We start from the raw sequence: 24,609 nt of genomic DNA, 5'->3' as shown, positions 1-24,609 counted from the left end.
AGATGAGTGGAGCAAGTGGCACAGAGAGGTTGGTGAGAGTCTTCCCCTTCTAATGGGAGAAGAAGGGAGATGGACTGTTTACACTAATATTCACACTGTTCTTAGCTCCAGTGGAGCTGCAGTAGTGCAAGTTTTGGTGATCTGGGTTCTGTTCTTGTATTCCTGAGTCCCAGTCTAGTGCTTTAACCTGCAGACAATGTACCTCCTTTTAATGGACTCTTAAAATTACTTGCTGATAAATGTTCTGCCAATTCATATTTCAAGTATCTTCTTTTTAATTTTCTCCTGAGTATATATCCTTATCTGTCAAAAGGTTTTAAAAGCCCTGAGAGAGTACGTAGTAGAATACTGGCACCTAGAGACTACAGTGTGGGCACATTAGCTATATATAGGGAGATGTGGAGAGCCCTGCGACCTGCATCTATATCGGCAAAAATGAGTCACGGATATCCACATTGACATCTGGGGATGTGGATACTGGTGGATATCTGCAGATTTGCAGGGTTCTAAAGATGAGTACTATCAAAGACACAATAGTCCAGTCCACTTCAGTTCCACATAAAAGGATACGACTGATTCCTAGCCAGTTGGCTAACAGGCACATGTTTGCCTCCTTGTACCTCATTTTTTTAAAATAGTCTGTCTTGTGTTTCTGTGACCCAAATGTACTCTCAGCCACAATACTCTTTCATGCAAGGCGGTAAATATTGCTACACTGCATTTAGTTCTACAAAAGGAATGCTGGGTTTTTATCCCAAAGGCACTGAAGCCTTCTGGGAATTGGTGATTTTTATAATGCCAGCCTGAATTTGGCACAGCAAATTTCCAAATTATCTTACTGACCTCTCTTCCTCCTTCCCCTGCCCAACATAAAAAGCCCCTCCTTAATGGAGTATAATTGTTTGGTTGCTAAGCAACGAGGAGTCAGCATTGTGTTCATTTTAGGTTGAATGAATAGATTCAGTGTTCTGAGAAGCTGAGGAATTTTGGACACAAGAGTCCAATGAATCGTGAAAGACTTTTTGGGAAGAGGGAGGTGGTTCAAATACTGTTACCATGGCTGCCCTTGTGTCATTTTGGGAGACTGGTGTAAGAACGAGTCATTTTCCTGGGATCTTGGAAGCGTTTCAGTACTTCCCAAACTTAGCTTTGGATAACTTTTCACCACATTCTCAAGACCAACTTTTTCCACAATCCCCTTCTCTTATAGAAATTAATACTGCCAAATTCTGCAGGGGCTCTTGTGCATTGCAAAGATTGAAACACCGTGTGGAGCCTGGGGTCAGCAGGGAGACCCCTCCCCCCCCCACTGACCCTGAGCTCCATGTGGCACTTCCGTTTTGAAATGTACAAGAGCCCCAGCAAGGACTCTTGTGCATTTCAAAGAGGTAATGCCGCATGGAGCCTAGGATCAGTGGGTCTCCCTGCTGGCCTGGTGCTCCACGCAGTGTTTCAATCTTTGCAATGCTCAAGAGCCCCTGCTGGAGCTCTTGTACATTTCAAAGGCGGAACACGCACTAGTCATTGATTATACAATTAGTTGATGGAAATCGCATTGACTATTCAATTAGTTAGTTAATCGATATTTAACATCCCTAGTCCCAATATTGAAGTCTGAGTTGTGAATGAATAAAAAAGCTCCTTTAATAAAAGGGAAAAGTACTATGTCTTTTCACAATTGGCTAAGTATATATTGTATGTTATAGAGTGGTGGGAACCTTCCTCTGAAGCACTGGGTATTATTCATTGTCAGTGGTCAAGTACCAGTCTTGATTGAATCAATGGTCTTCTGATCCAATTTGGTCAGTCCTCCCCCTGGCCTCTTGAGGTGTTCTCCATGTCCACTGAAAGCAATACAAGAATAATGGGCTTGATCAGCAGCAAGGAAGATTCAGATTAGGAGAAAAAAATATACAGCTAATTAAGTTCTGGAATAAGTATCCGATGGAGGCTTTTGGAATCCCTGTCGTCAGAGGTTTGGAAGAACAGGTTGGACAAACACCTTCCGGGATGACCATCTTGCCTTACTTGATCCTGATTCGGCAAAGGGGCTTGATGACTTCTTGAGGTCCCTTCCAGTCCTACACTTCTGATGGAAAGCATTTCCTTGTGTTTAATATTTTACATTCCATTCTTCCTTTTAGTCTTTATTTAGCTGTTCTGAGAGCTTTATATATATATATATATATATATATATATATATATATATATAAATAAAATTTCCATTAGCCAGTGACACTAGTGCATGATTCAAAAAGACCTATTTTGCTAACATTGTTATTTTTTCCTCCCCAGGAGTTTTCAGAAATAGAGAAACGAGATCCCCAGGAGCTGGTTGGTAAGTTCACATAATGCTATATATTGTAAAATATGCATGCAAATCATCTCTTTCTGCTTCTCTCTCCACTAGTGAAAATCATTTTGGATCCCTTCTGTTCATGCAGTTTTTAATTGGCTTATCCGATGTGCTCATTCTCATCTCAATGGAATATTTTCAGTGATTTCCTCTACCAGGCTAATATTTATTTGTTTTAAACTGAGAAAGAGAGGCAGCCATGCCCAAAATGTGTGCAAATATTTTATGTGCATCTAAAATATAGGGGAAATACAAAAAAGTCATTTTTTAAGTTCATCTGGAAAATAAAAGCCTGTAATGATTTTATCCTGGCAGCCTTTTTCAGAACCCACATACAATGGTAGAAGAGGTGAGACTTAAATTGTTGAGGTCTTTTTCAGTAACACTGCTGCTAGTTTTATTTTCTATTTAAAATATGGCTGTACTGTAACATATAGGTTCCATTTGTTGCCATTGTGCTACACAGTTAACTGATAAGTCTGGGTTTATTGGTGAATCTTGTTGACTGAGTGCATCCCCCCATTGCTTCCTCTGTATCAGAGGCAGCAAGGGGGGTGAAATGGTAGCCAGCTGCCCACGAGCATTAGATCCCGTGGAGCTGCCTGCCCCCCACCCCGGAGCTGCCTGCCCCCCACCCCTGAGCTGCTGCCTCTGATAGAGAGGCAGCAACACAGAGGTTGAGGGAGCAGGCAGGAGCTGGTACACACAGGGAGCTGGCTTTCAAGCTAGTGCCCCATACAAATTGGCTTAGACAGCAGCCCCTCCCACACACACACTTTCCCGCCCCGCGCTGTGGCAGGGGAGACTGCCACAGAGCAGTCTCTGTCCGCAGCAGGTCCATGCTCACTGTGGATAGAGACTGCTTCATGAGATGCTGATGTAGCCTCTGTTTGTGGGGGAACTCGGTTCCCTGTCTATAGAGGCGGCTGCCTCTGATACAGAGATGCAGGGTGTCAGGGGGTTCCCTGGGAGTGGGGCTGGAAGTGCACTGGCTGCTGGCCCTGCCCCGGGAATATTGAATACAGGCAGTCCCCGAGTTACGCGGATCCGACTTAAGTCGGATCCGCAGTTACGAACGGGGCTTTTCTCGCCCCGGAGGACGGGAGCGGCAGGACGCCCAGATGCGCCGCCCCCATCCTCTGGGGCGAGAAAAACTGCTCCCCGTCTCCCTGGTCTGCAGGGAGACGGGGAGCAAAGCCTCGGAGCACGCCCGCGGTGGGACAGCCGCGGCGCGCCTGGGCTGTCCCGCTGTGGGCGTGCTCCGAGGCTTTGCTCCCCGTCTCCCTGGTCTGATCAGCAGGAGGAGGAGCCGTGGAGGACTTGGCCGGTCCCGCCACCCCCGTCTCCCTGGTCTGCTGGGGGGGTGCAGCTAGTGCCCCCCCCCCCCCCCAGCAGACCAGGCTTTTCTTGCCTACCCCTGGGGTAGAGCAGCTGGGGCGCTGCCGGGTTGGTCCCGCAGCGCCACTCCAGACCAACCCGGCAGCACCCCAGCTGCTCTGCCCCAGGCGTCCTGATTCAGCTGCTGCTGGTCAGTTTCAGCAGCGGCTGAATCAGGACGCCTGGGGTAGAGCAGCTGGGGTGCTGCTGGGTTGCTCCAGTAGCGCCGAGGAGCGGCACTACTGGAGCAACCCAGCAGCTCCCCAGCTGCTCTGCCCCAGGCGTCCCCAAGTCAGCCGCTGCTGAAACTGACCAGCAGCTGACTACAGGAAGCCCGAGGCAGAGTTGCTCTGTCCCAGGCTTCCTGGAATCAGCCGCTGATCAGTTTCAGCAGCAGCTGACTTGGGGACGCCAGTTCCGACTTACATACAGATTCAACTTAAGAACAAACCTACAGTCCCTATCTTGTACGTAACCCGGGGACTGCCTGTAATCATGTAACCGCAATGTTTTGATGCGGTTATATGATTATTCAGTTAATGGATATCTAACATCCCAAGCACTAAAGCATTCCTACAGTGTTTAGTGTAAGTCAGCTTTGCAGAACTGACCTGGAAACTTACCAGCCTAAATACAAAATCTGTTCTTCCATCTTTTCCAAGAGCAAAAGGATGGTGAGGTAAAATCTGATCTTCTGGTTGTCTATAAAACCATTACCCTGGACAAATAGACCTTTGCAGGCCTAATGTAAACTGCATGGCGTGGTGTTTCACATGCTCTGTTTTGTGTGTCTGATTTAAAAGTGCCACTGTAGTTTGAGTTCAATACATTCTAATTATCCCTACCTGCTTAAAGAAGGATCACTTGTGCACCAGCAATTTGCAGTATACTTGCACTGTGTGAAGATTTGAAGGTGGGGGAGGGTGGAGGATACTTTGCTGAGGCCATTAAACTGTTAGCTCAGTGTATATATCTGAACTATCGGTCCTCCTCCTCAGAGGAAACCCTGCACAACACTTTCAAAAGATGAGCCTGGTGTGGTTTAAAGTAAAAGGTTAAGAAATGTGGCTAGTCCCAGGAAGGCGCAGAAACAGGCAAACTATTACTAAATATCTTTTAAACTTTTATTAGAATACTTCCAATTATAGTTTTTCTTTATTAGTCTCTTACATGCATGGCCGCCAAATAACTATTAGTAGGAGCAATAAGAAAAGTGCAATACAGTAAATGAAAATTCCCTGAGCTTTTTCTAAGTCCCAATAGTTGTCAATAAGGGACCAGGGATTATCAACAGTTATGTTTACATTAATCTTACTCATAAGTCTAATTACTTATCTAAAACTCTTAACAATACTACTTAACAAAACTTTTAACTAAATTTAGATAGCAATACTCACACTTAGGAAAAAACACAAAGTACAACAGCAACAACAGCATAGTTGGTATACGTTAAGATCTACAGGAACTCTGGTTTGGTGAGCGGGGGGTGGCCTTCGGGTGATCAGTCCTTGGGCCTGGCTCGTATTCTGCCATCCAATGTTTATTCTGGATTCCTCAATTTGATATAGGAGGGGTAGCTGTTTTATAGAGAGCTTTTGCGTACTTTTTGTGATAGGCTAGCAGACCCTGTCTGCTAAGTGACAGGGGTAAGGGGGTGAGATGGTTTCCTGTTTTTCCTTTTCTGCCTTATTGGGCATGGCACAGTCAGCACAACCAGCATGAACTTTACATGAACTTTTTAAGTCTGGTTTTGGTTTCTGCTGACCTTTAAGTTACATAGTGTAAGGGTTTTCATCAAGGGGAAGTTGACCTTTTGCTTAGATGACAATACGCGCGAGAGGCCTGGCCAGCAAAGAGCCTGCTTCCACACCTGGGAGCTTAGATACATAACTTTGCTAGACACTAAAAATGATGCACTGAACAGACACACTGAATTTATGTCTTATTAAAGAAACTGTAAACTACAATGGCTTTGTACACTTTCGCTTTTAAGCGACATAGTTGTGTCACTACAGCCATGTTGCTAAAAATTGAGCAGTGTGTCTACTGTTTCTCATATCTTTTGCTGACAAAATGCTTTCAACCCAACAAGGCATAAAAGCACCATTTGCACCGGCACTTGTTGGCAAAACTTTTGACTTTCACAGGGCTGGCATTTTAATACCTCTGAACAACAAAACTTTTGTTGTTCAGTTGCCAGTGTAGACATAAGCTGCATCTACACTTGAAGCATTAAAGCACTACCCATACCAAGAGAAGCATCTGGATATTTTATATCAGAAAATATGACCAATATTTACTGGCCTTCCTCTGCATTCCGCAGCCCACAAAGAGCTGTTAATTAACAGTGGCATTTCAAAGATGTCAGTGGCATGTTAATGAATCATATTCTTCACTGTGTTTATGATTTTTGCTGCCAAGAAACCCACACTGCCAGTGATGTATTAGAAAGCAATTCTGTTTTGGATGGAAGAGATTGCAGACAGTGGTCCATTTGGGCTTGCCTGGATTTTGCATGTCACTTCATTTGCCAGTGCTTCACAAATCTTTCGCCTTCTTACGTACAGAGGTGCCACACTATCTATAATGCATGGCTGCTTAAAGTACAGCATACACAGATGTCTTAGAGTATTGGATTCTGATTTTGTTCAGTCTGTCCAGTGCTTGAGGAGTAGTGCCATACCCATGGTCAGGGCTCGACGAACTGCTCTTTCTACTCGCCCGAGGCGAGTAGATTTCAGCCGGTCGCTCCGTGCGCCCCATTCTCTGGCGCTGCGCGCATGCACAGTGCGGGGCTGGCGAGTAGCTCTCGCCGCACTTTGTCAAGCCCTGCTCATTGTGAAGAGGAAAGTTTTGGTAACTTCAATTTGTATTTTTTGCAGAACTCCAACATGTAAGTTTGCAAGTCATGCACTTTGTGCATGTTTATCAAATCTTCTCCAGTCTCTCTAAACTATTTGTATATGAGAAGTAAACTTACAGGTTAGATCAGAGAGTTCCACTTAAGACTGTCACCTGGTGGGCTGATCATACCACTGAGCCTGCATACCTGCCCCTTGGGGTATCCCACCAGGCCAGAAGCTCTAGTTTCCCTCAGCAAAGGCAAAGTTGGGTTACCAGCAGAGTAACACGGAAGCTGAAACTGCTCAGTTCTGTGAGGACTCAGTTATAGGAACTTGACAGCCCCCAGGAACAGAGCCCTTAAAAGGGACCAAAACCCCTAGTAAATCCATCTTACTCTATATAAAAGTTATAAACAGAAGACGCTCATAAATTTTGTGCTCTATCAGAGAAGGAGAGCAGTTGTGCTGCCTCTGCTAAAAGTTATTTACACTGGGCTTGATAATAAACAAAGGTGTTTTTTATTAGGTATAAAAAGTATAAATCAGTGGTTCTTGAACTTTTTGGCCCCTGGACCACCTGCCTCAATGTAAACCTTTCTGCAGACCACCAGTTGCTAATGGAAGCTCAGTTAATTTCATAATTATGCCTGAGCCGTTTGCTAGTGCTGCAGCTAGGGAGAATGGTTTAATTTAAATTAAGCAGATTAAGCATTTTAATTTTCTTGTGTTAGCTTATCAAACTTCATTTTAAATAAAGTAAAATGTTAATTTATGTCCAACACGCAAAGTGTCAATGTTATCTTTATTTATGGCAGGTGAAGGGAATCTTTTTTGTGTCGGGCCAATGACCTACAGAAAAATCAACTGGGGATCTCAAGTGAGGAGCAAGAAAACTTCTCTAAAACCCCAACCCTTACTGATGTGCCCCCCTTCCCCCACCTGAGGCACCTCACTCCTCTGACACTCCAGCTGCATGGGGTGAGGGGAAGGGACAGGGAGGACTGAGGTTCAGGGCTTCCCATAGGCCAGATTTACTTTTCTGTGGTTCCAGAGTTAGTGGATTTTTTGGCCCCTCCCCCTTAGGGAGGGTGCAAGAAGCAACAGTGGATGCAGGAGCAGTGTGGGGTTAGGTGCCTGGGTGGGGGAAGGGTGCAAGGAGCAATGGTGAATGCAGATCTTATCTCCGTTAAATCCTTCAAGTCAGAGCTTATCATTTCTATGGTCTGGGTCATCTTGTGTATCCTCTTAGGGTCGGGGATGCAGTTTTCAGAAACCAATGGTAGTCTTCAACTGATTGCTTCCCATTTCTTAAATAGAATGTCCCCAGGTGGGAATCTTTGTTTAAAACTCTCCATCCCCATGGAAAAATACCAGATTGAGGATGGATTCTGGCACGAGACCTGGGCCTACAGGAAAAACAGTCTGAGGGGTAACTGTGTTGTTCTGTAACTTTAAAAACGAGTAGTCCTGTGGCACCTTAGACACTAACAAAAATGTATATAGTATGATGAGCTTTCGTGGGTAAAACCCACTTCATGAGATCAGCTGGAGTGGGAAATAAAGGAACCCAGAATTTATAACAGAAAAAGAAGGGCGAGAGGGGGAAAAAAAAGTACCTGTCAGTTGTAGTGCTGGTGCTAATGAGGCTAATTGAATGGGCTAGAAATGTCCCATACTTCATTTTGATGTAAATGAAGTGTTAAATGTATGGAAGACTGCCTTTATAATGGAACATCCAGTTAATGTCTTTGTTCAAGCCCAGGGAAACAGTGTCAAATTTACAGATGAAGGACAATTCCATGCTTGCTTGCATGCGCTCACTACGCTCTCTCTCATTTCCTTGCACGCGCTCTCTCTCTAATTGTCTTGTGAAATTCCTTTGTAGAAGAATGGCTACTTTTAAATCCACGATTGAGTATCCAGGCAGGTTAAAATGTTTTCCTACAGATTTGTGTTACATTTAAAAAAAAAAATCATTTACAGATTATTGTCTTGAACACTGAGTAGTTAAGTCCTTTAAGTACCACTAATGGTTCTCATTAGAAATTCTGGATTAATAAGCATGTTTACACTTCATATTTCTAATTTCACATACGAGAATGATACATGCACAGAAATAGAATATACACATTCAGAGCATCACAGGATCTTGAACAGTAAGTTACTTGACCTGCTTTGCATAAAGCATATTTGAGTTACGTATCTTCATATTCAAAAATATTTATTTCCATAAAAATATACGGGTGAAATGTCAAACTCCTACCTGTTTCCATTTCTTCCTTCCCCTTCCTCCCCACCTACAGGCTGTCTACATGACAATGGAGCATCCCTTCTTCCTTGTAAAATGAGGTTTACAGGGACGCCAAAAAAAATGCATCCACTTTGCTGACATTTTTGAGAAAAGCGGACGCAGTCCTTGGATGCAGCAGAGCTTTTCCTGGAAAAGCTCTGCAGTCTAGACATAACCACAGTGTTTAAACTGTAAGTGGCCATATATTTGAATTCAAAGGAACTGACTGCTATACAGTTTCCTCCTTGTCATTTACATTTGTCACCCTTTCTACTTTCCCCCACATTTTGTTGTTGTTCAGCTTGTATCACTTGATGTATTCTCCAGAAAAACTGCCTCTCTAGAGCTGAAGCATGGTAGAGCTAGCAGACTTTGATTTGATGCTCTCTCTGATCAAGAACTCTGGCAAGCAAGTATTCATTAACTTCTAGTGGTCTGAACCTTTCCCAAGCACATCCTGTTAGTTTAGTGCTCCTGTGGTTTCTTACCCAAAATGTAGCTGGGCCTCTGGCTATCCAAAAAGTAGCTATAAATTTCTTAAACTACATTGTCAGTTGGTGAAAGCAAATCCACAGACCAAGTAAATTGTTCATCTTTGCATTCTTTAGAAGAGGATGCCTTGACTTGCTGATCTAGAAGTATCAGTGGAGCATGCTCCCAAATACACTTCAACCACCAGCTGATTCATGCAAGTCTGTCTTATGATTTGATGTTTGGAAGTTTTCTCATTCCAATCAGATCTATAGCTGCCAGGCATGAGTAGAACTTGGGTGTGTGTGAAATGGTGATTCATGCCAGCTACCTCACTTCCTGAGATCCTTTGAGCCTGCAATCTGCTCCCTTCCGGCCTAATCAGAAGCCACACCTAATGTCACTACCTCCTGACTTGTATAAAAAGCATCTCTTTGATCTTGGCAGAAATTACAGGATGCACAGAGCAGTTAGATATGTCCTGTGAGGACACTTTTTGGCTAAGGATGTTAACTAGCGATTAATTTACTAGTCGAGTAGATAGAATTTCCATCGACTAATCGATAGGCACTTCTGCATTCCTGGGGCTCTTGTACATTTCAGAGGAAGAATGTGGAACTCCGCATGCAGTCCAGTGCCAGCGGGAAGTCCCACTGACTCTGGACTGCATGTGGACAATCTTTGAAATGTACAAGAGTCCCCAGCTGGGGCTTTTGTGCATTTCAAAGTGGAAGCACCCTCAGGAAGCCCTGGGTCAGTGAGTCCGCTGACCCCGGGGGCTCCATGCTTCACTGCCAATTTGAAATGCCACACAGCTGACCCGGGGCTCTACGTGACACTGCCGCTTTGAAATGCCAAGGCAGTGTTTCAAAGGAGCAGTGCCGCACAGCTGATCCTAGGCTCAGCTGTGCGGTGCTGCCACGTTGAAGTACTCTCTTCTCTTCCCCCCCATCCCTCTTGCTGCCTCTATCAGATAGAGGGGGAGAGGCGGAAACATCCTTAACATCCTCATTTTTTACCCTCCAAGCTACATACAACAATCTCTAGATGTTTGAGACCTGGGGCACGTGTGCGGGGGGTATGTTAACAGGAGTGTTGTGAGCAAGACACAAGAAGTCATTCTTCTGCTCTACTCTTATTAGGCCTCAAGTGGAGTATTGTGTCCAGTTCTGGGTACCATGTTTCAAGACAGATGTGGAGAAATTGGAGAAGGTCCAGAAAAGAGCAAAAAAAATTATTAGAGTTCTAGAAAACATGACCTGTGAGGAAAGACTTGGGGGTGTTTAGTTTGGAAAAGAGAAGACTGAGTGGGGACATGATGGGAGCTTTCAAGAACCTAAAAGGCTGTTACAAGAATGAGGAGGAAAAGAATTTCTCCTTAATTTCTTCTGATGATAGGACAAGAAGCAATGGGCTTAAATTGCAGCAAAGAAGCTCTAGATTGGACATGAGGAAAAACTTCTTTAATGTCAGGGTGGTTAAGCACTGGAATAAATTGCCTAGAGAGGTTGTGACTTCTCCATCATTGGAGATATTTAAGAGCAGGTTGAACATCCCTGAGAGATGTCTTAGATGGTGCTTGGTCCTGTTGTGAGGGCAGGGGACTGGACTTGATGACCTCTTGAGGTCCCTTCCAGTTCTAGTATTCCATGATTCTATCATGGGTATAAGCCTATACCTTACCATTCTGCTGCCTGGTGGAATTCCTGAGCTTCCCATCCCTCATAAGTGTGGCTATTGAAGAATGGGGGATCATGGGGCACTCCTAGAGCCACATTTTAATTTTGAAAGGGCCTCATGTGGTTTGGCCATTGAGCACTGGAGGAGCCGCCCGCCTCCCTACAATCTGGGTCCCCCTTATTTATCCTTTGTTCCAAGGGTGCCAGGTCCATCCGTTGCCAAGCTTGTGTTGGATGAATTGCCAATGGGAGCAGTGGGGAAAGCCTCCGGGTGAGCTGCTTCCTGCTCTGCCTTGCTCCCAGGAGTGGGAAGTTGGTGCTAGAGCTTCAGCCTTGTGGGAGAGAAGGGACACAGGGCTGTGAGGAGGGGGGAATGCCTGGAGCCCGCAGCCCATCTGCAAGATGGTTGTGGACCACACTTTGAGAACCACTGTTTTATAGGCTAGTTTGAATGATGTGCTGGGTTAGTAGAGGGTTCCTGCATTCCAATCCTGGCTGACTTCCAGTTTAATAATTCCCCATCTGTGAAAGTGCTATTTCTCACTTTCCTATATCCTTTTATTTCACTTAATGCATCCTCTAACCATCTGCAGAAGAGCCTTGAAAGATGTGGATCTTGAATTTGGAAAAGCTGTACCTGGATTTAATTTGACTCCTTTGCATTTATGTAGTCTGGATTGGGTTGGGAAGCCTCATTGCTCTTGTAATCTTTCAGCCAGAAATGTGAAAGCATTATGATCCCAAAAATCTGTTCTACCTTTTCAGGAGTATGCATTCTCCCTTTTGTCACTTAACATTTCTATGCATTCGCTCATATATTCTTGTATTTCTGAAATACTAATTAAATTAGAAACATCCCCCATCCTGCCAGCAGCTATAACCTATAACAAATGTGGCCTTGTTGTCTGGGAGTCCCAAAGTGAATGCTTTTCTGTAGGGACTTTGGCAAGCTTTCTCTTTGCCACAGAGGAGTGTGCACTCTTTGTAAATGCCAAAGGACAGTTTTTTGTTTACTTTCAATTGCTGAAGAATTTAACTCTTAATAACAGCCTGATCAAACAGAATGAGTGGTTGTTTGCCAGATCTGCTTATTTTACTGTGGGAGCTGGTGCTTGGGTGGGATCTGGCTTTTAAGATGGCTCTCCCTTCCACCCCCAGCACCAGCTCCCACTGTCCCCCCTGAGCTGCAGGAGAGGGTATGGGCGGGGGGGGGGGAAGGAGGGTGCATGTCACCATGCAGGTTAACTGATTAATCCAGCCTTATCAGTTAATTATGTACATGAGTACACATTGACATCCCTACTCTGCATGCTTCTTGACCCCTTCAAGGAATTCTAGTAGATTGGTGAGGCATGATTTCCCTTTACAGAAACCATGTTGACTTTCCCCAAACAAATTATGTTCATCTGTGTGTCTGACAACTCTCTTCTTTACAATAGTTTCAACCAGAATCTCATTTAGAGCCCTATTTTTAAAATGGCGTCAATTAGCTATCCTCCAGTCATTTGGTACAGAAGATGATTTGAAGATGATTGCACAGTTCTACAATTTGAGTTCTTGCAGCCTTAGCTATGTGTTACCATGCCATCTTACCTTCCGATGTAGATTTTATCCTGTCTGTTCTTTGGGAGCCTTTCTGGGCTTTATTCAAAGAGGGTTTAACATAGACATTCAGGAGCTGTGAAAGCGGCAAGGAGTCCTGTGGCACCTTATAGACTAACCGAAGTGTTGGAGCATAAGCTTTCGTGGGCAAAGACCCACTTCGTCAGATTCATGTCTTATGGCTGTGGAATCACAAATATGAGTGACATGGCTTGTGGGTGCTAGTGCAAAGTGTTTTCATTAGCAAGTTCATGGCTATCGTATTTTCACAGGGAACTGATTCTAGAAAGTTCAAACATGGCCACATTCAGAATCTGAGACACCAGGGATTCCCAGTTTATTCAGCCCTGATTTTTTAGCTGAAAGATGAAGTTGTAAGACTTCATGGGAGCCTGATGTTCTGTCTTACTGAAGTTTCAGATGTGTACATTACACAGAAACCACAGTAATAGTCACAAGTATTAAAAATTAGCTTTGTAACAATGTGTCAAACCTGTACAGTACTGCTCTTTCAGTCTCAATTACTCTTGCGAGTTATAATAATAATGTCAAACTTGTACTGCTCTGTCATCAGTGTCAATGATTTGCTCTTTCTAGTAAGAAGAAATCAAAGCATCTGTTATTAACTTTAAGATGAGGGTAAAAGCTGAGAGTACTAACTCTTAGGCAACTGTTGTGTGCCTGTTTTCAGCCTACATCATTTCTATATAAACGTGTCCTGAAATAAGTCCAAATTTGATCCCTTTCAAAACTAACAGACTGTAGTCTGGGCTAGTTTAGGTTGTCCCTCCTTTTGGTTCTTCACTTACACAGTTTGACAGTCTTCATGGGATTATATGCTGATGGCCAGGGGGAAGAAGACCGTGGCTACAGACAGCACGTTGTCTGAATCTTTCAGAGCAAGATTGTAAAATAATTGGTGTGTATAGTTTTGGTGCAGAGGTGAAGCAGTGGTGGAATAGAATAATGCCTTTTGAACAGCTTTTGTTCCTATACTTGCAGAGCCATTTGTATCTGATTTACCTCCCCCGAGCTCTTCCCCCTCCCACCCCCCCAAAAAAACAAAAACAAACTTGCTAGCTGCTTTGGAATAGAAGGGGCAGTTAGTTGATAGTTGGAACTAACTTTTCACAGCACATTTAAATGAATTCTTGTGTTCATGAAAATGAAGGATTAAGCATTGGACAGAGCCAGACATAGTACAAGGTGAATGCAAGTACTGCACAAACTTTCTATGCACATTTCTGACCGTGTTCTTCATCCTCCATTCTGCAGAACTCCTAGTCTCAAGCCCCTAGCACAAAATCCACATTTTGTTGGATACTGACTTGTAGGTTCCTCCCCATTTTTCCAATCCTGAATTGTCAAAATGACAGAATTGTCAGTGAGAGTGTAAAAGGAGTTTTTATGACAAAAAACTGCTTGCTATACCAGATCTCATATCCAATCTTTCATTGCAGCCTCCTTCTCAGAGCGAGTAAGAAATATGTCTCCAGATGAAATCAAAATACCACCGGAACCTCCAGGCAGGTGTTCCAATCAACTACAGGTAGGTACCAACTCAGTTTTGAATCTAAGGATTTGTCTGAAATTTCAGTTAACTGGTTGACCGAACATCCTAAGAGCTGGTAAAATGCAGCAAGACAGATTACTACGCAATCAAAACCATTTGACAGAGATTTTTTTTTCCCCCTTTCTGGCTACAGACTTCTTGCTTTGGAAGGGGGCAGGACTGGGTGGCCAGCACACGTGGCATGCTGGGGCCCAGGCTGCTCCCTGCAGGGTGCATGTGGGGTCAGGGAACTTCTTCCCCAGTGCCCCTCTGCACCAGGCCGGGTTGGAGCCAGCCCCAGGCTCTGCCTGCCCCAGAGCCACAGCCTACAGGCAAAGGGCTGGTCTAGGCATACATCTGACTTCCCCTACTGTTAACCCCACCACCATGTCCTCTTGTGAGCTATATTTTAGGGCTTCCCAAAGGAGCATTGATGCTGGCTGCTTATTCCCAAGTCTGCTTTCTGGGGTATCACCAATTGTCTCAATAACTTAGGGGACAAAATTCTGTGTGGCCTCTGAATCTCAGTTGCACTGTTAATCTAAAGCCTCATAAATTAAAATTGGTGAGCAGTTTTAGCTAAGAGAAAAGACTTTAAGGGCATGTGAAAGAGCCCTCCAACTTCGCCTTTTGGCTGTGCCTCCCCTCTTAGGGTCCGATTTACACATTAGGAGCACTTGGGCGCAGCATTTTCAGCCCCTCTTCCCCACCTACAGCTGACGTTCATGTTGCACTGAGTTTTAGAGAGATGCCGATGCAGATAGACAGGTGCCTGCTGTGCCTAAATTGGAAATCCAGCTCTGCCCACACACCAGTCTCTGTTCTGGTGTCACTTTTCCAGACCAAGATAATGGCTTTAATGCTTCACTGTTAGCCTAGGAAGTGGACCATCTCCAGAATTGGTCATAATCATAAGGGACCGTTCAAGTTCTGTTAAGAAGCTGAACTATTGTTAAGGGCAGTATATAATCCATTAATTGCATCAATAATGGCTGGCCTTGTCAAGCTACTGGCTGCTTTAAAAGCTCTTTATAAGCTTTGTACTTATCTGGGTGGACAGTCTTGATACATAGCTCACCTCTTTGCTTCCTCTACTTTCCCCTGTTTATATTGTGGTGGCAAATGCTTTGATTTTGAAGGGGTGTGTGTGGGGGGGGGGGAGTTACTCAATTGAAAGTGTTGAAATTGTGGGGGCAGAGGATTATTTTCCTCTGAATAATTTCTTCCCCCCCCCCATCTTTTAAAAGTTACTCTTCCTTTATTCCACGTTTTCCGAGCGTGTTGCTGGCATGTTGAATGTAACCTAAACAATTTGAGACTAATCCAGTGGTTTACAAACTTTTTTCATTTGCAGAACCCTAAAAAATTTGAATGGTACTCTTTGGAACTCTTAAATGTAGATTGTACACCCCGATAGTTCAGTGGTTTTCAAACTAGTCCACAGACTAATCCATTTTTCCTTGGGAGCTGAAACAAGCACATTGGGAGTTTAATTTGCTTTGTTTTGCTTTACTATTTCTGCCATCACTGATGCTGCAGGAAGACTTGAGTGAAACTACAAAGCAGGGAGGCATCATTACTCATTTAAGAGCTTGATAGCCCACCCTATATAATGAATTCATGGGTGGAATGGAGAGTGATCTTTGAGTCTGAGATCGTGTCACCGCAAATTAGGAATGTAGGTGACTAGTGAACTACCTGATAAGCCTAGGCTTATTGGGTAGTTAAGTCACTACTTGACTAGTTGCTTCTCCCCCCTTTGCTGCCTCTGTCTGCGTAGCGGAGGATGACAGGGGAGGCAGAGGCGCAGCGTGGAAACAGCATGAGCAGGGACTGTTTTAGTCCCTGCTTGTGCCAGTCCAACTGCTGTGCCTCTGCCTTTTAAATGTAGTAAGAGCTGTGAGCTACTCCATTAGCTGATTCATCAACATTTCTCATCCCAAATGATATGCCTACTTCAGCCTTCCTGCCTCTGAAAAATTACTGTTTTAAGGTGGGAGAGGGCCATTTTGGGTATGTCTACACAGCAGTGTTATTTTGGAATAACTGTTGTTAATCCGAAATAACATAGTGCACGTCTACACTACAAGACTTTATTTCGAAATAATGTCAAGCTGGGGGACTTCTTACTCTGATTCCTGTAACCCTCATTTCACGAGGAGCGTGAGACAGTTGAAGGAAGAGTGTGCTTCCTTTGACTTCCTGCTGTGTAGACAGTGCAAAAAGCTGAATTAAGTTACTTCAACTTTACCTACATCAATTGAATAGCTAAAGTTATGTAGCTTAATTAGACTTTAGCCCTACTATGTAGACATGCCCTCTGGGTTTAACTATAAAGAAATAAGAGAACTGTGTTTGTGCATATTGAATATAGCTTACCTGTATGCTACTACTTGGTATTGGCTCATATACTGTTTCCTTTTTATCTAGGATAAGATTCAAAAGTTGTACGATAGGAAGATAAAAGAGGGTATGGACATGAACTACATCATTCAGAGAAAGAAGGAATTTCGTAATCCCAGGTGAGTTTTTTTGTTTTGTTTTTGTTTGTTTTTTCTTTTTTTGTTTTTTGGAGTTGCAATACCACATGAAAACAAATGCTAAAACTTGTCTTCCCTGCCACTGGCACCATATCAGAAATTGGGGATGTCAGCAATAGATGCTGTCACAGCTCATGAAATCAGCAAGAGGATCTAGAAAAACATATCAGAAGTGAAATACAGGACTATGTAGCACTTTAAAGACTAACAAGATGGCAGAAGTGAGTGAGCATGAGACTCTTTGGAGAGCCATGTAACCACCACTGAAACACAGATTTTAAAACCAGTTGTGTGGGGCTTTAGGTATGACTTGTAGATGGCAGGTTTTTGGGTTGGGAGTTGGGAGATGAACCTCTCGTTGGGTGGAGGAATAACCTGGGTTTATGGTATGCTTTGCAAGTTGTGGTGGTGTTCCTGTGTCTTTAGTGTGTTACTCTTTACACTCTGATTCTGCTCCTGGACCATTGAAAAGGAGCAACAGCCTCTTTATACCAACAAACCCAATGAGCTTAAAATTGGACAAGGGAAAAGGTAGAAATAACTTAATGGTGGTTCTTCTTTCTCAGCATCTACGAAAAGCTGATCCAATTTTGTGCAATCGACGAACTTGGTACAAATTATCCCAAGGTAAGAAGAGTAAAAGATTTCATGGGAGATAGGGCAGATACATGAAGCTCTCAGCTTTGTTCTCAGGAAAGTCATTTAGGGCTTTGTGCTTCAGGGTTGATGACTGAAATAGTCAGCTAGAGATCTGTCTGCAGTTTGATCTCCAGTTGTATTGAAGTATAAAATGTGCTCTGTGTAATAGTGAACCCAAATAGCTGTAGCTTTGTGATATGGACTGGGAATGGGGCTATGGCTTGCAAGGGGCATATGGATGGGCTAAGGGGCCAAAGCTGGGGGTAAATCTGGAGCTGGGCGTGGCTGAGGGTAGGGACTGAGGCTGGGGACAGGGAAGACGCTACAGCCAGGCTGCAGAGGGGGCCAACAGGTTGTCACCCACGTCCAGGTGTGGCTCTGATCCTGACCACGCCTCAGCCCTGGGCCAAAAATGGAGCTACAGTTAGGGGACAAAGCAAGGACCGAACCAGGAGCAAAGCCATATGGGGAATAGCAGCCAGCTGGGTATAGAGGCATGCTAGGGATAGGGCCAGGAGCTGGGTCCACATCTAGGGGTGTAACTGGGCTGGGTGGTGCTTCCTCCCCTCTCCCCCAACGGAGGCTGGCCTATGCCTGCTGTAACACCCCCAGCCCACCACCACCACCACCCCCGTGGCAGGTGTGCTTCACAGTTTTTATAGATTCTTAGCTTATGTCAGGCCAATAAGATATAACTTCTTTTGAGACAATAAGAGAAATTACCTCACCCAGCTTGTGTCTTATATTCTGGGACTAGTACTGCTACAACTACACTGTATATGAATCTGTTGTGGCTGATTGGGATATGGGAGAGAGGCAAGGAGATTTCCCACTCTTCCTTTTGGTACTTTAATAGAAGTATATGTTTGTTACTCAGTGAAATGTTGAAGAGTTTTGTATGTCTTCCTATTCAAACCAGACCTGAAATAATGTTGAACTTATTCTCTCTCAGGACATGTTTGACCCTCATGGGTGGTCTGAAGATTCCTACTATGAGGCTCTAGGTAATCTTAAGGATATCTTTCTTTCTGATCACTCCTGCAGTTTTTATACCTTCATTGCAACTGAATCATGCTAGACCTTTAGCTACCATATTTTAACTAAACACCCCTTTGAATTAATGGAAAGTCTGAACATGCCTGCTATGTTCTGTGAAGGCACTTGTTCAGTTTGGCTAGACTGATCTAGAACTTCCTGAGTTTCCATTAGTTTGGAAAGCCCCTCCCTTAAAAATCTTGGTCTGAGATGCAAGTAGGCTCTGATTGCAGTGAAGAGATTGAAGAAATGATTAGTGGAATGTTGCCTAGATAGAAAGTAAAGTGTTTCCTAGCTGATTCAGTAGTTTTCTGTATGTGGGGCCTTATTCATTGATTGGGGAGGGGATGTTGTGGGGAGAAATTACTGCTTTTGCTGAATCTCCTGCTTTTTATACATTTTTACCAACCTTTTTAGCCAAAGCACAGAAGATTGAAATGGACAAACTGGAAAAGGCCAAGAAGGAACGTACAAAGGTAATAATTCAAGAATTATGGAATTTAGAGGCCTATCCTTATTAATTATTTGCTGGATTTCTTCCCATTGCTTCATATTTCTCTATGTACTACCCTTTGTATTGACCATTAGGTATTTTTAGGTGGTTCTGACATGATCTTATTCATTTCTTTGCCAAACTGAACAGATTTAAGTTTCTGGTCTTTCCTCATAGGTCAGTTTTTCTCCAGGCTCAATTGACTTTCCTCCTTGAATATCATCCAGTTTTGTTAATGTTCTTAAATCAGAGCACACACAATTGCAGCCAGTATTTCAAATACAAGATAAACTCTCTAAATAACTATTATCTCCTTTCACTGACTGTATGTAGACCCATATTGGCCTCTCAATACCGGAAAATATCATCCCTTGTTAGGAAATTGAGTCAGTGCATTTAAAACACTTGATAGCTCTGGAGGACTTCACATCATCCCCACCAAATGGTGAGGCACTTGGATTAGTGGCTAGCATTAGGAAATCATAACCAAAGAGTAAACTAATGAGCTCTCACTTCATATTTATAGAATGCATTTTTAGCAACAAGTATATTTTATGGCAAACTTTTATAGCCATCTTTTTGTTTGCCTCTTGTTTTGCTTTATGGACAAGGATAGTCATCTGTGACTGTTCCCCTCATCTCCCATGGCTAGACTCATAGGTATGTGATTGCTAGCTGTTATGGCTCTGGTTGCTAGGTATCCTTCTGTAGTGCAGTCTCTGTGAACCATGCGTGTGGGGGCTTGCAATTTAGGACAGCTTTTATCTTTCTGTCTTCGTTTCTCATTAAAGAAACAATTGTAAGAATGTGTCCGTACAGACCAGGATCCTGGTTCTGATCTGTGCACTAAGGATGGTACCAAACTTTTTGATTTGTCTACATATGGAGAATCTTCATATTTACACATCTTCATAATGGCTATAACAAGTATATTTTGTAGTACTTGGAGTGGGGACCATGTGTCTTTCTCTCCAACATAACACTGTTAACTGGCATAGCTCAATACATTGTTTTTGTTTTCTGAGGTGTTGTAACAGTTTTGATCCCAGAATATATGAGACACTAAGTAGGTGAGGTAATATCTTATTATAGAAGTTGATTCAATAAAAAAATCACCTACATTCTTTCTTATACCTTGTTAAAAATAACTTTATGGTGAGAGAAGACATAGATATTAACATCTATTCTTCTTTTCCCTACCCCTTTGTTTCTAGATTGAATTTGTAACCGGCACTAAGAAGGGCACAACAACAAATGCTTCATCCACCACAACCACAACAGTCAGCACTGCTGTTGGAGGTAAAGTAATGCAATAACCTCAAACTTACATTGCATCGTAATTGTGGAAACCACCACTCGTGCTACCCAGAAACTCTGGAAGTTCCCTTTCTTCTCCATCCCCTTGACACAAAGGACAAGTCTACACTGCCACTCAACACTGCTGCAGCTGCTCCATTGAGGCATATCCGGTGAAGACAGGCTATGCCAACAGGAGAGCACTCTCCATTGTCATAATTGCTCCACTTCCACAAGAGATGGAAGCTGGGTTGGCGGGAGACGGTCTCCCACTCACATAGCACCAGTGTGGACAATGTTTAGGTCAGTGTAACTTGCATCGCTCATGGGGTGTCTCTTTCACATCCCTGAGTGATGTGAGCTACTTTGACATAAGTGGTAGTGTAGACCAGTCAAAAGAAAATAGTGGTAGCCTTGGGGTGACTAATATTAGTCATCTGGGATTGGGGAATGCCGTTCTGGTCCCCTGATAGGGGGTAACTTCGGGAAGGAGAGGATTTCTTTTGTGCTGTGATTAGTGGAACTTGTTGCTGTTGAGTCTCTTGAATGGGTCTTTCCCCAGATCCTGTGGAAGGGGTTGGGAGAGGAGGATCTGAACAAATTGATGTTGTAATTTGGATAATGACCCTTTAACAGTCAGTGCTGTACCCCATGACCTCATGCTAATGGAATGGTGAGAGCCATGTCTTTTGTCAAAACCAAACCTACTCTGACATATGGGAGCGAGTGAACCTCATGTCACTTTTCTAAGAGTTGAGGGGCATAAGCAGTGCAGATTGTTCAGGTTTTCCTTTGGGATTCCAAGTTATTGCCATCCACTCAGGCAGTGGCACTTTGAGGATGATGAGGGGGATCGTTAAGGTCTGTGAATATTAATGTTAACACTGGTCTCTTTTCATTTTGTTCAAATCAGATGCTCAAAAGAGAAAGAGTAAGTGGGACTCTGCCATCCCGGTAACAACCATAGCTCAGCCCACCATCCTCACCACCACCGCAACATTGCCAGCTGTTGTCACAGTAACCACCAGTGCAAGCGGCTCCAAAACCACCGTTATCTCTGCTGTTGGCACCATAGTGAAAAAAGCAAAGCAGTGACAAGTGCACAGAAACTTGACCTGGGTTTCCAGATTTGAATTATCATTGACAGCACTGCCCTTTGGAAGGGGGAACAACGGGGTCACCCTTATTCCTTAAGTGCAAAATGGCAAGACTTGAAAACAGACAGACACCACCACCCCAACATGCACCTCCCAGCCCCCGATAAGGGAAGTGGAGGAAGCAGGAACATCAGGTGTGTGCACACTGGACTGACCTTCATAGAAAGGAGTTTCTCCGTCCCTTGTGTCACTGCTGGAATAGCCAGTCACAGTGTAGTGTGCTAGAGAACGTTGGTGTGCAATGTGTCAGCTTGTAAATGTTAGCTCATTATTATTATTACTTCTGTGTCTGGCAGGGTCTTATCCCTACTGGAATTCTGAATTTTAAAAATAAATGGGAAAATGTCAGGCATTCCATTACATCTCGGGCTACACTTCGAAGGTTGTTGCCCTCTGACTCTGTTTCCCTCACACACACACCCACACATGCTGTGCCTCAAGGGAATTAATCACAGAAGGCTGATCAGCATCCTTGTTCGTAAGCATACCTGAGATGTGAGTGTATAATTTACATGTATAATTAATCATTTATTTGCAGTTGATATTCACATCCATACCCAATGTGCAAGCCCATGTAGCTCTTATTTCAGTAATTAGGTGTTTAAAAGCATTGACATTTTTGGATATAAAATAACGAAATATACAGTTTTCCTAGCCTCTTACCCTTCCCCTCCCCCACCACTGCTCTCGCGCATACACACTCTTGCAGAACCTGGACTGTGTGAAGTCAAGGTATGCCTTTTGGAGACAGTTGCAAAAAGAACTTTTGTTACCATGGAGTCAGATCAGATATTAGATCATCAGAGGAAAGTATTCCTAATGTAGATGCCTATGGTATCTGTGTAGAATGTAGTGATTTGTAGTGTATAATACACACGGCAATGCTGTTTGCTACACTGTAAGGAAAGATGAGTTAACTTAAATTAAATTGTGGGGGGGAAGGAGGGAATCCCAAACCTTACCAATGTTACTAAAAATTCATTATAAAAATAGAAAATTTTAAAAAACGTGGTGTCCTTTTCATAACTTATGATGTCAATTTCTCTGACTAGCTAATGGGGGGAAAAATCACTTTTAGTGCTGTGATACGTGGTTAGGTAAGTGTTGTAGGGGTGTGTTTACTTTAAAACTTTTCCTCCTGGAATCTAAGAAACCATGGAAACATCTTTGATCTCAGCCAATAGTCTATTTTCCGGACATACTTTGTGTTTATACCCCTTTTTAAAAGATTTCTCTGCTCTTTCATTATAAAACACATGTTCTAGAAGTCGATACATCAATTATTCTTAAAATTCTGCTTTTTGGAAACTTGCTTCAGAATTTCTTAATTTCACAAGCAGTCCAGCCCCTAATAATCCACAGGTATATTCTATAATCCTTTTCACTCACAGCTTTCAAAGTATTTTACAAGGAAGTAAGTATTGTATGGTACAGTATCTTGCCCAAAATCCTCTAGAAAGACTGTGAAATACAGTTTGATAGAGGGTGGGTAGATGGAATAACTTACACTGTCAAATTGAAAAAATTGCTACTAAACTGTTTGTTGTACCAGTCCCTCTAGGATAGTTTTTAGCAGGGGCGGATATATGGCAGGGTGAACGGGGCGGCTGCCCTGGGCCCCGCGCATGCGCCGTGGCAAAGGGGGGCACCGCGGAATTATGCTGCCTGGGGCCCAGCAAAATGGTCATCTGCCCCTGGTTTTTAGTGCACATGATTGCTAACTGCAATAATAAATACTGATTTCTTTCAGATTCCATAGTCCAGATGTTGCATATTGTACTGAGGTAAAAAGTGTCTTTTAAACCGTAAAGCAGTGTTGAGAAGGATGATAGCAAAAATATAAACTTCTCTGATTTCATGTTTCTTTCCTATGTTTTAGCTTGCCCAAAATATATTACAGGCAGTCCCCGAGTTACACGGATCCGACTTATGTCGGATCCGCAGTTACGAACGGGGTTTGCTGCCCATATCCCTGGTCTGCTGGAGACCAGCAGACCAGGGAGATAGGGAGCAAAGCCTCTGAGGACGCCAGCAGCGGACAGCCCAGACGCGCCGCAGCTGTCCCGCTGCCGGTGTGTTCCGCGGCTTTGCTCCCCGTCTCCCTGGTCTGCTGGAGACCAACAGACCAGGGAGACGGGGAGCAAAGTGGAGCAAAGCCGCGGAGCACGCGGACAGCCCAGACGTGCCGCGGCTGTCCCACTGCTGGCATGCTTCGCGACTTTGCTCCGCTTTGCTCCCCGTCTCCCTGATCTGTTGGTCTCCAGCAGACCAGGGAGACGGGGAGCAAAGCCGTGGAGGACCCAGGCGGCAGGACCACAGTGCGTCTCGGTCCCCCGCCCGCGTCTCCCTGGTCTGCTGGGGGGGGGGGGGGAGGGCGCAGCTAGTACGTTCCCCCCCCCCCCCAGCAGTCCAGGCTTTTCTCTGGACGCCTGTGGTAGAGCGGCTGGGGCGCTGCCGGTTGGTCCTGCAGCGCCGCTCTGGGCACTACTGGACCAACCCGGCAGCACCCCAGCTGCTCTGCCCCAGGCGTCCTGATTCAGCCGCTGCTGGTCAGTTTCAGCAACGGCTGAATCAGAACGCCTAGGGCAGAGCAGCTGGGGTGCTGGTGGAGTGGTCCAGTAGTGCCGAGGAGTGGCGCTACTGGACCAACCCAGCAGGACCCCAGCTGCTCTGCCCCAGACGTCCCCAAGTTAGCCGCTGCTGAAACTGACCAGCGCTGACTACAGGAAGCCCGAGGCAGAGCAACTCTGCCTCGGGCTTCCTGTAGTCAGCCGCTGGTCAGTTTCAGCAGCGGCTGAATCTGGATGCCAGTTCCGACTTACATACAGATTCAACTTAAGAACAAACCTACAGTCCCTATCTTGTACGTAACCCGGGGACTGCCTGTACTTAAAAAAGCGTGGGGAGGAGGGGGAGAAGAATGGATCTATATGGCTTTTGATACACTTAAGAAGAGGCTCTCTTCCTAGTCATTTTGACAAATGTCAAGTTTTGTCTGTCTGGAAAATTCAGAGGTCCGTTGGAGAACGGGTGGATTTGGGACACTACAGACATACAGGTCAAACCTCTGTAATCCGGGACTTCCTGGTCCGGCAACATCCGGCAGGACCATGGATGTTCCAGGACCAGAGAGTCCCGGTGGAGGGCTCGTGTCTTCCTGCTAAAGGGCTGCCCAGCACACTGCACTTGGGCAGCCTGCCACAACCCAGAAGGGCTGCCCTATGGGGCCAGGAGCTTAGTGCTCCACTTTGGGGCTGCCTGGCATAGCAGAGAAGGAGG

At 44.4% G+C, this 24,609-nt stretch overlaps 1 protein-coding gene across 4 annotated transcripts in view; it reads left to right on the top strand.

Annotated features, from left to right (window-relative positions):
• Positions 1–23,183, top strand: part of SAP30BP (SAP30 binding protein) — a 63,133-nt gene extending 39,950 nt beyond the window's left edge. For all 4 annotated transcript variants that reach the window (XM_006136432.3, XM_014580247.2, XM_075903667.1 and 1 more), the window contains 8 exons: positions 2,296–2,338; positions 14,079–14,167; positions 16,601–16,692; positions 17,277–17,337; positions 18,302–18,353; positions 18,802–18,860; positions 20,092–20,176; positions 21,087–23,183. In XM_006136432.3, coding sequence (XP_006136494.1) covers positions 2,296–2,338; positions 14,079–14,167; positions 16,601–16,692; positions 17,277–17,337; positions 18,302–18,353; positions 18,802–18,860; positions 20,092–20,176; positions 21,087–21,268 — 663 coding nt within the window. In that variant the 3' untranslated portion in view covers positions 21,269–23,183. The remainder of the gene's footprint in view (positions 1–2,295; positions 2,339–14,078; positions 14,168–16,600; positions 16,693–17,276; positions 17,338–18,301; positions 18,354–18,801; positions 18,861–20,091; positions 20,177–21,086) is intronic.
• Positions 23,184–24,609: the final 1,426 nt, after the last annotated feature.

The sequence above is a fragment of the Pelodiscus sinensis genome, chromosome 20 (genome assembly GCF_049634645.1).
Source record: "Pelodiscus sinensis isolate JC-2024 chromosome 20, ASM4963464v1, whole genome shotgun sequence".
Classification (NCBI taxonomy): Eukaryota; Metazoa; Chordata; order Testudines; family Trionychidae; genus Pelodiscus; species Pelodiscus sinensis.
Note: the sequence above shows the minus strand (reverse complement) of the source record. Positions and strands in the feature narration are given on the sequence as shown.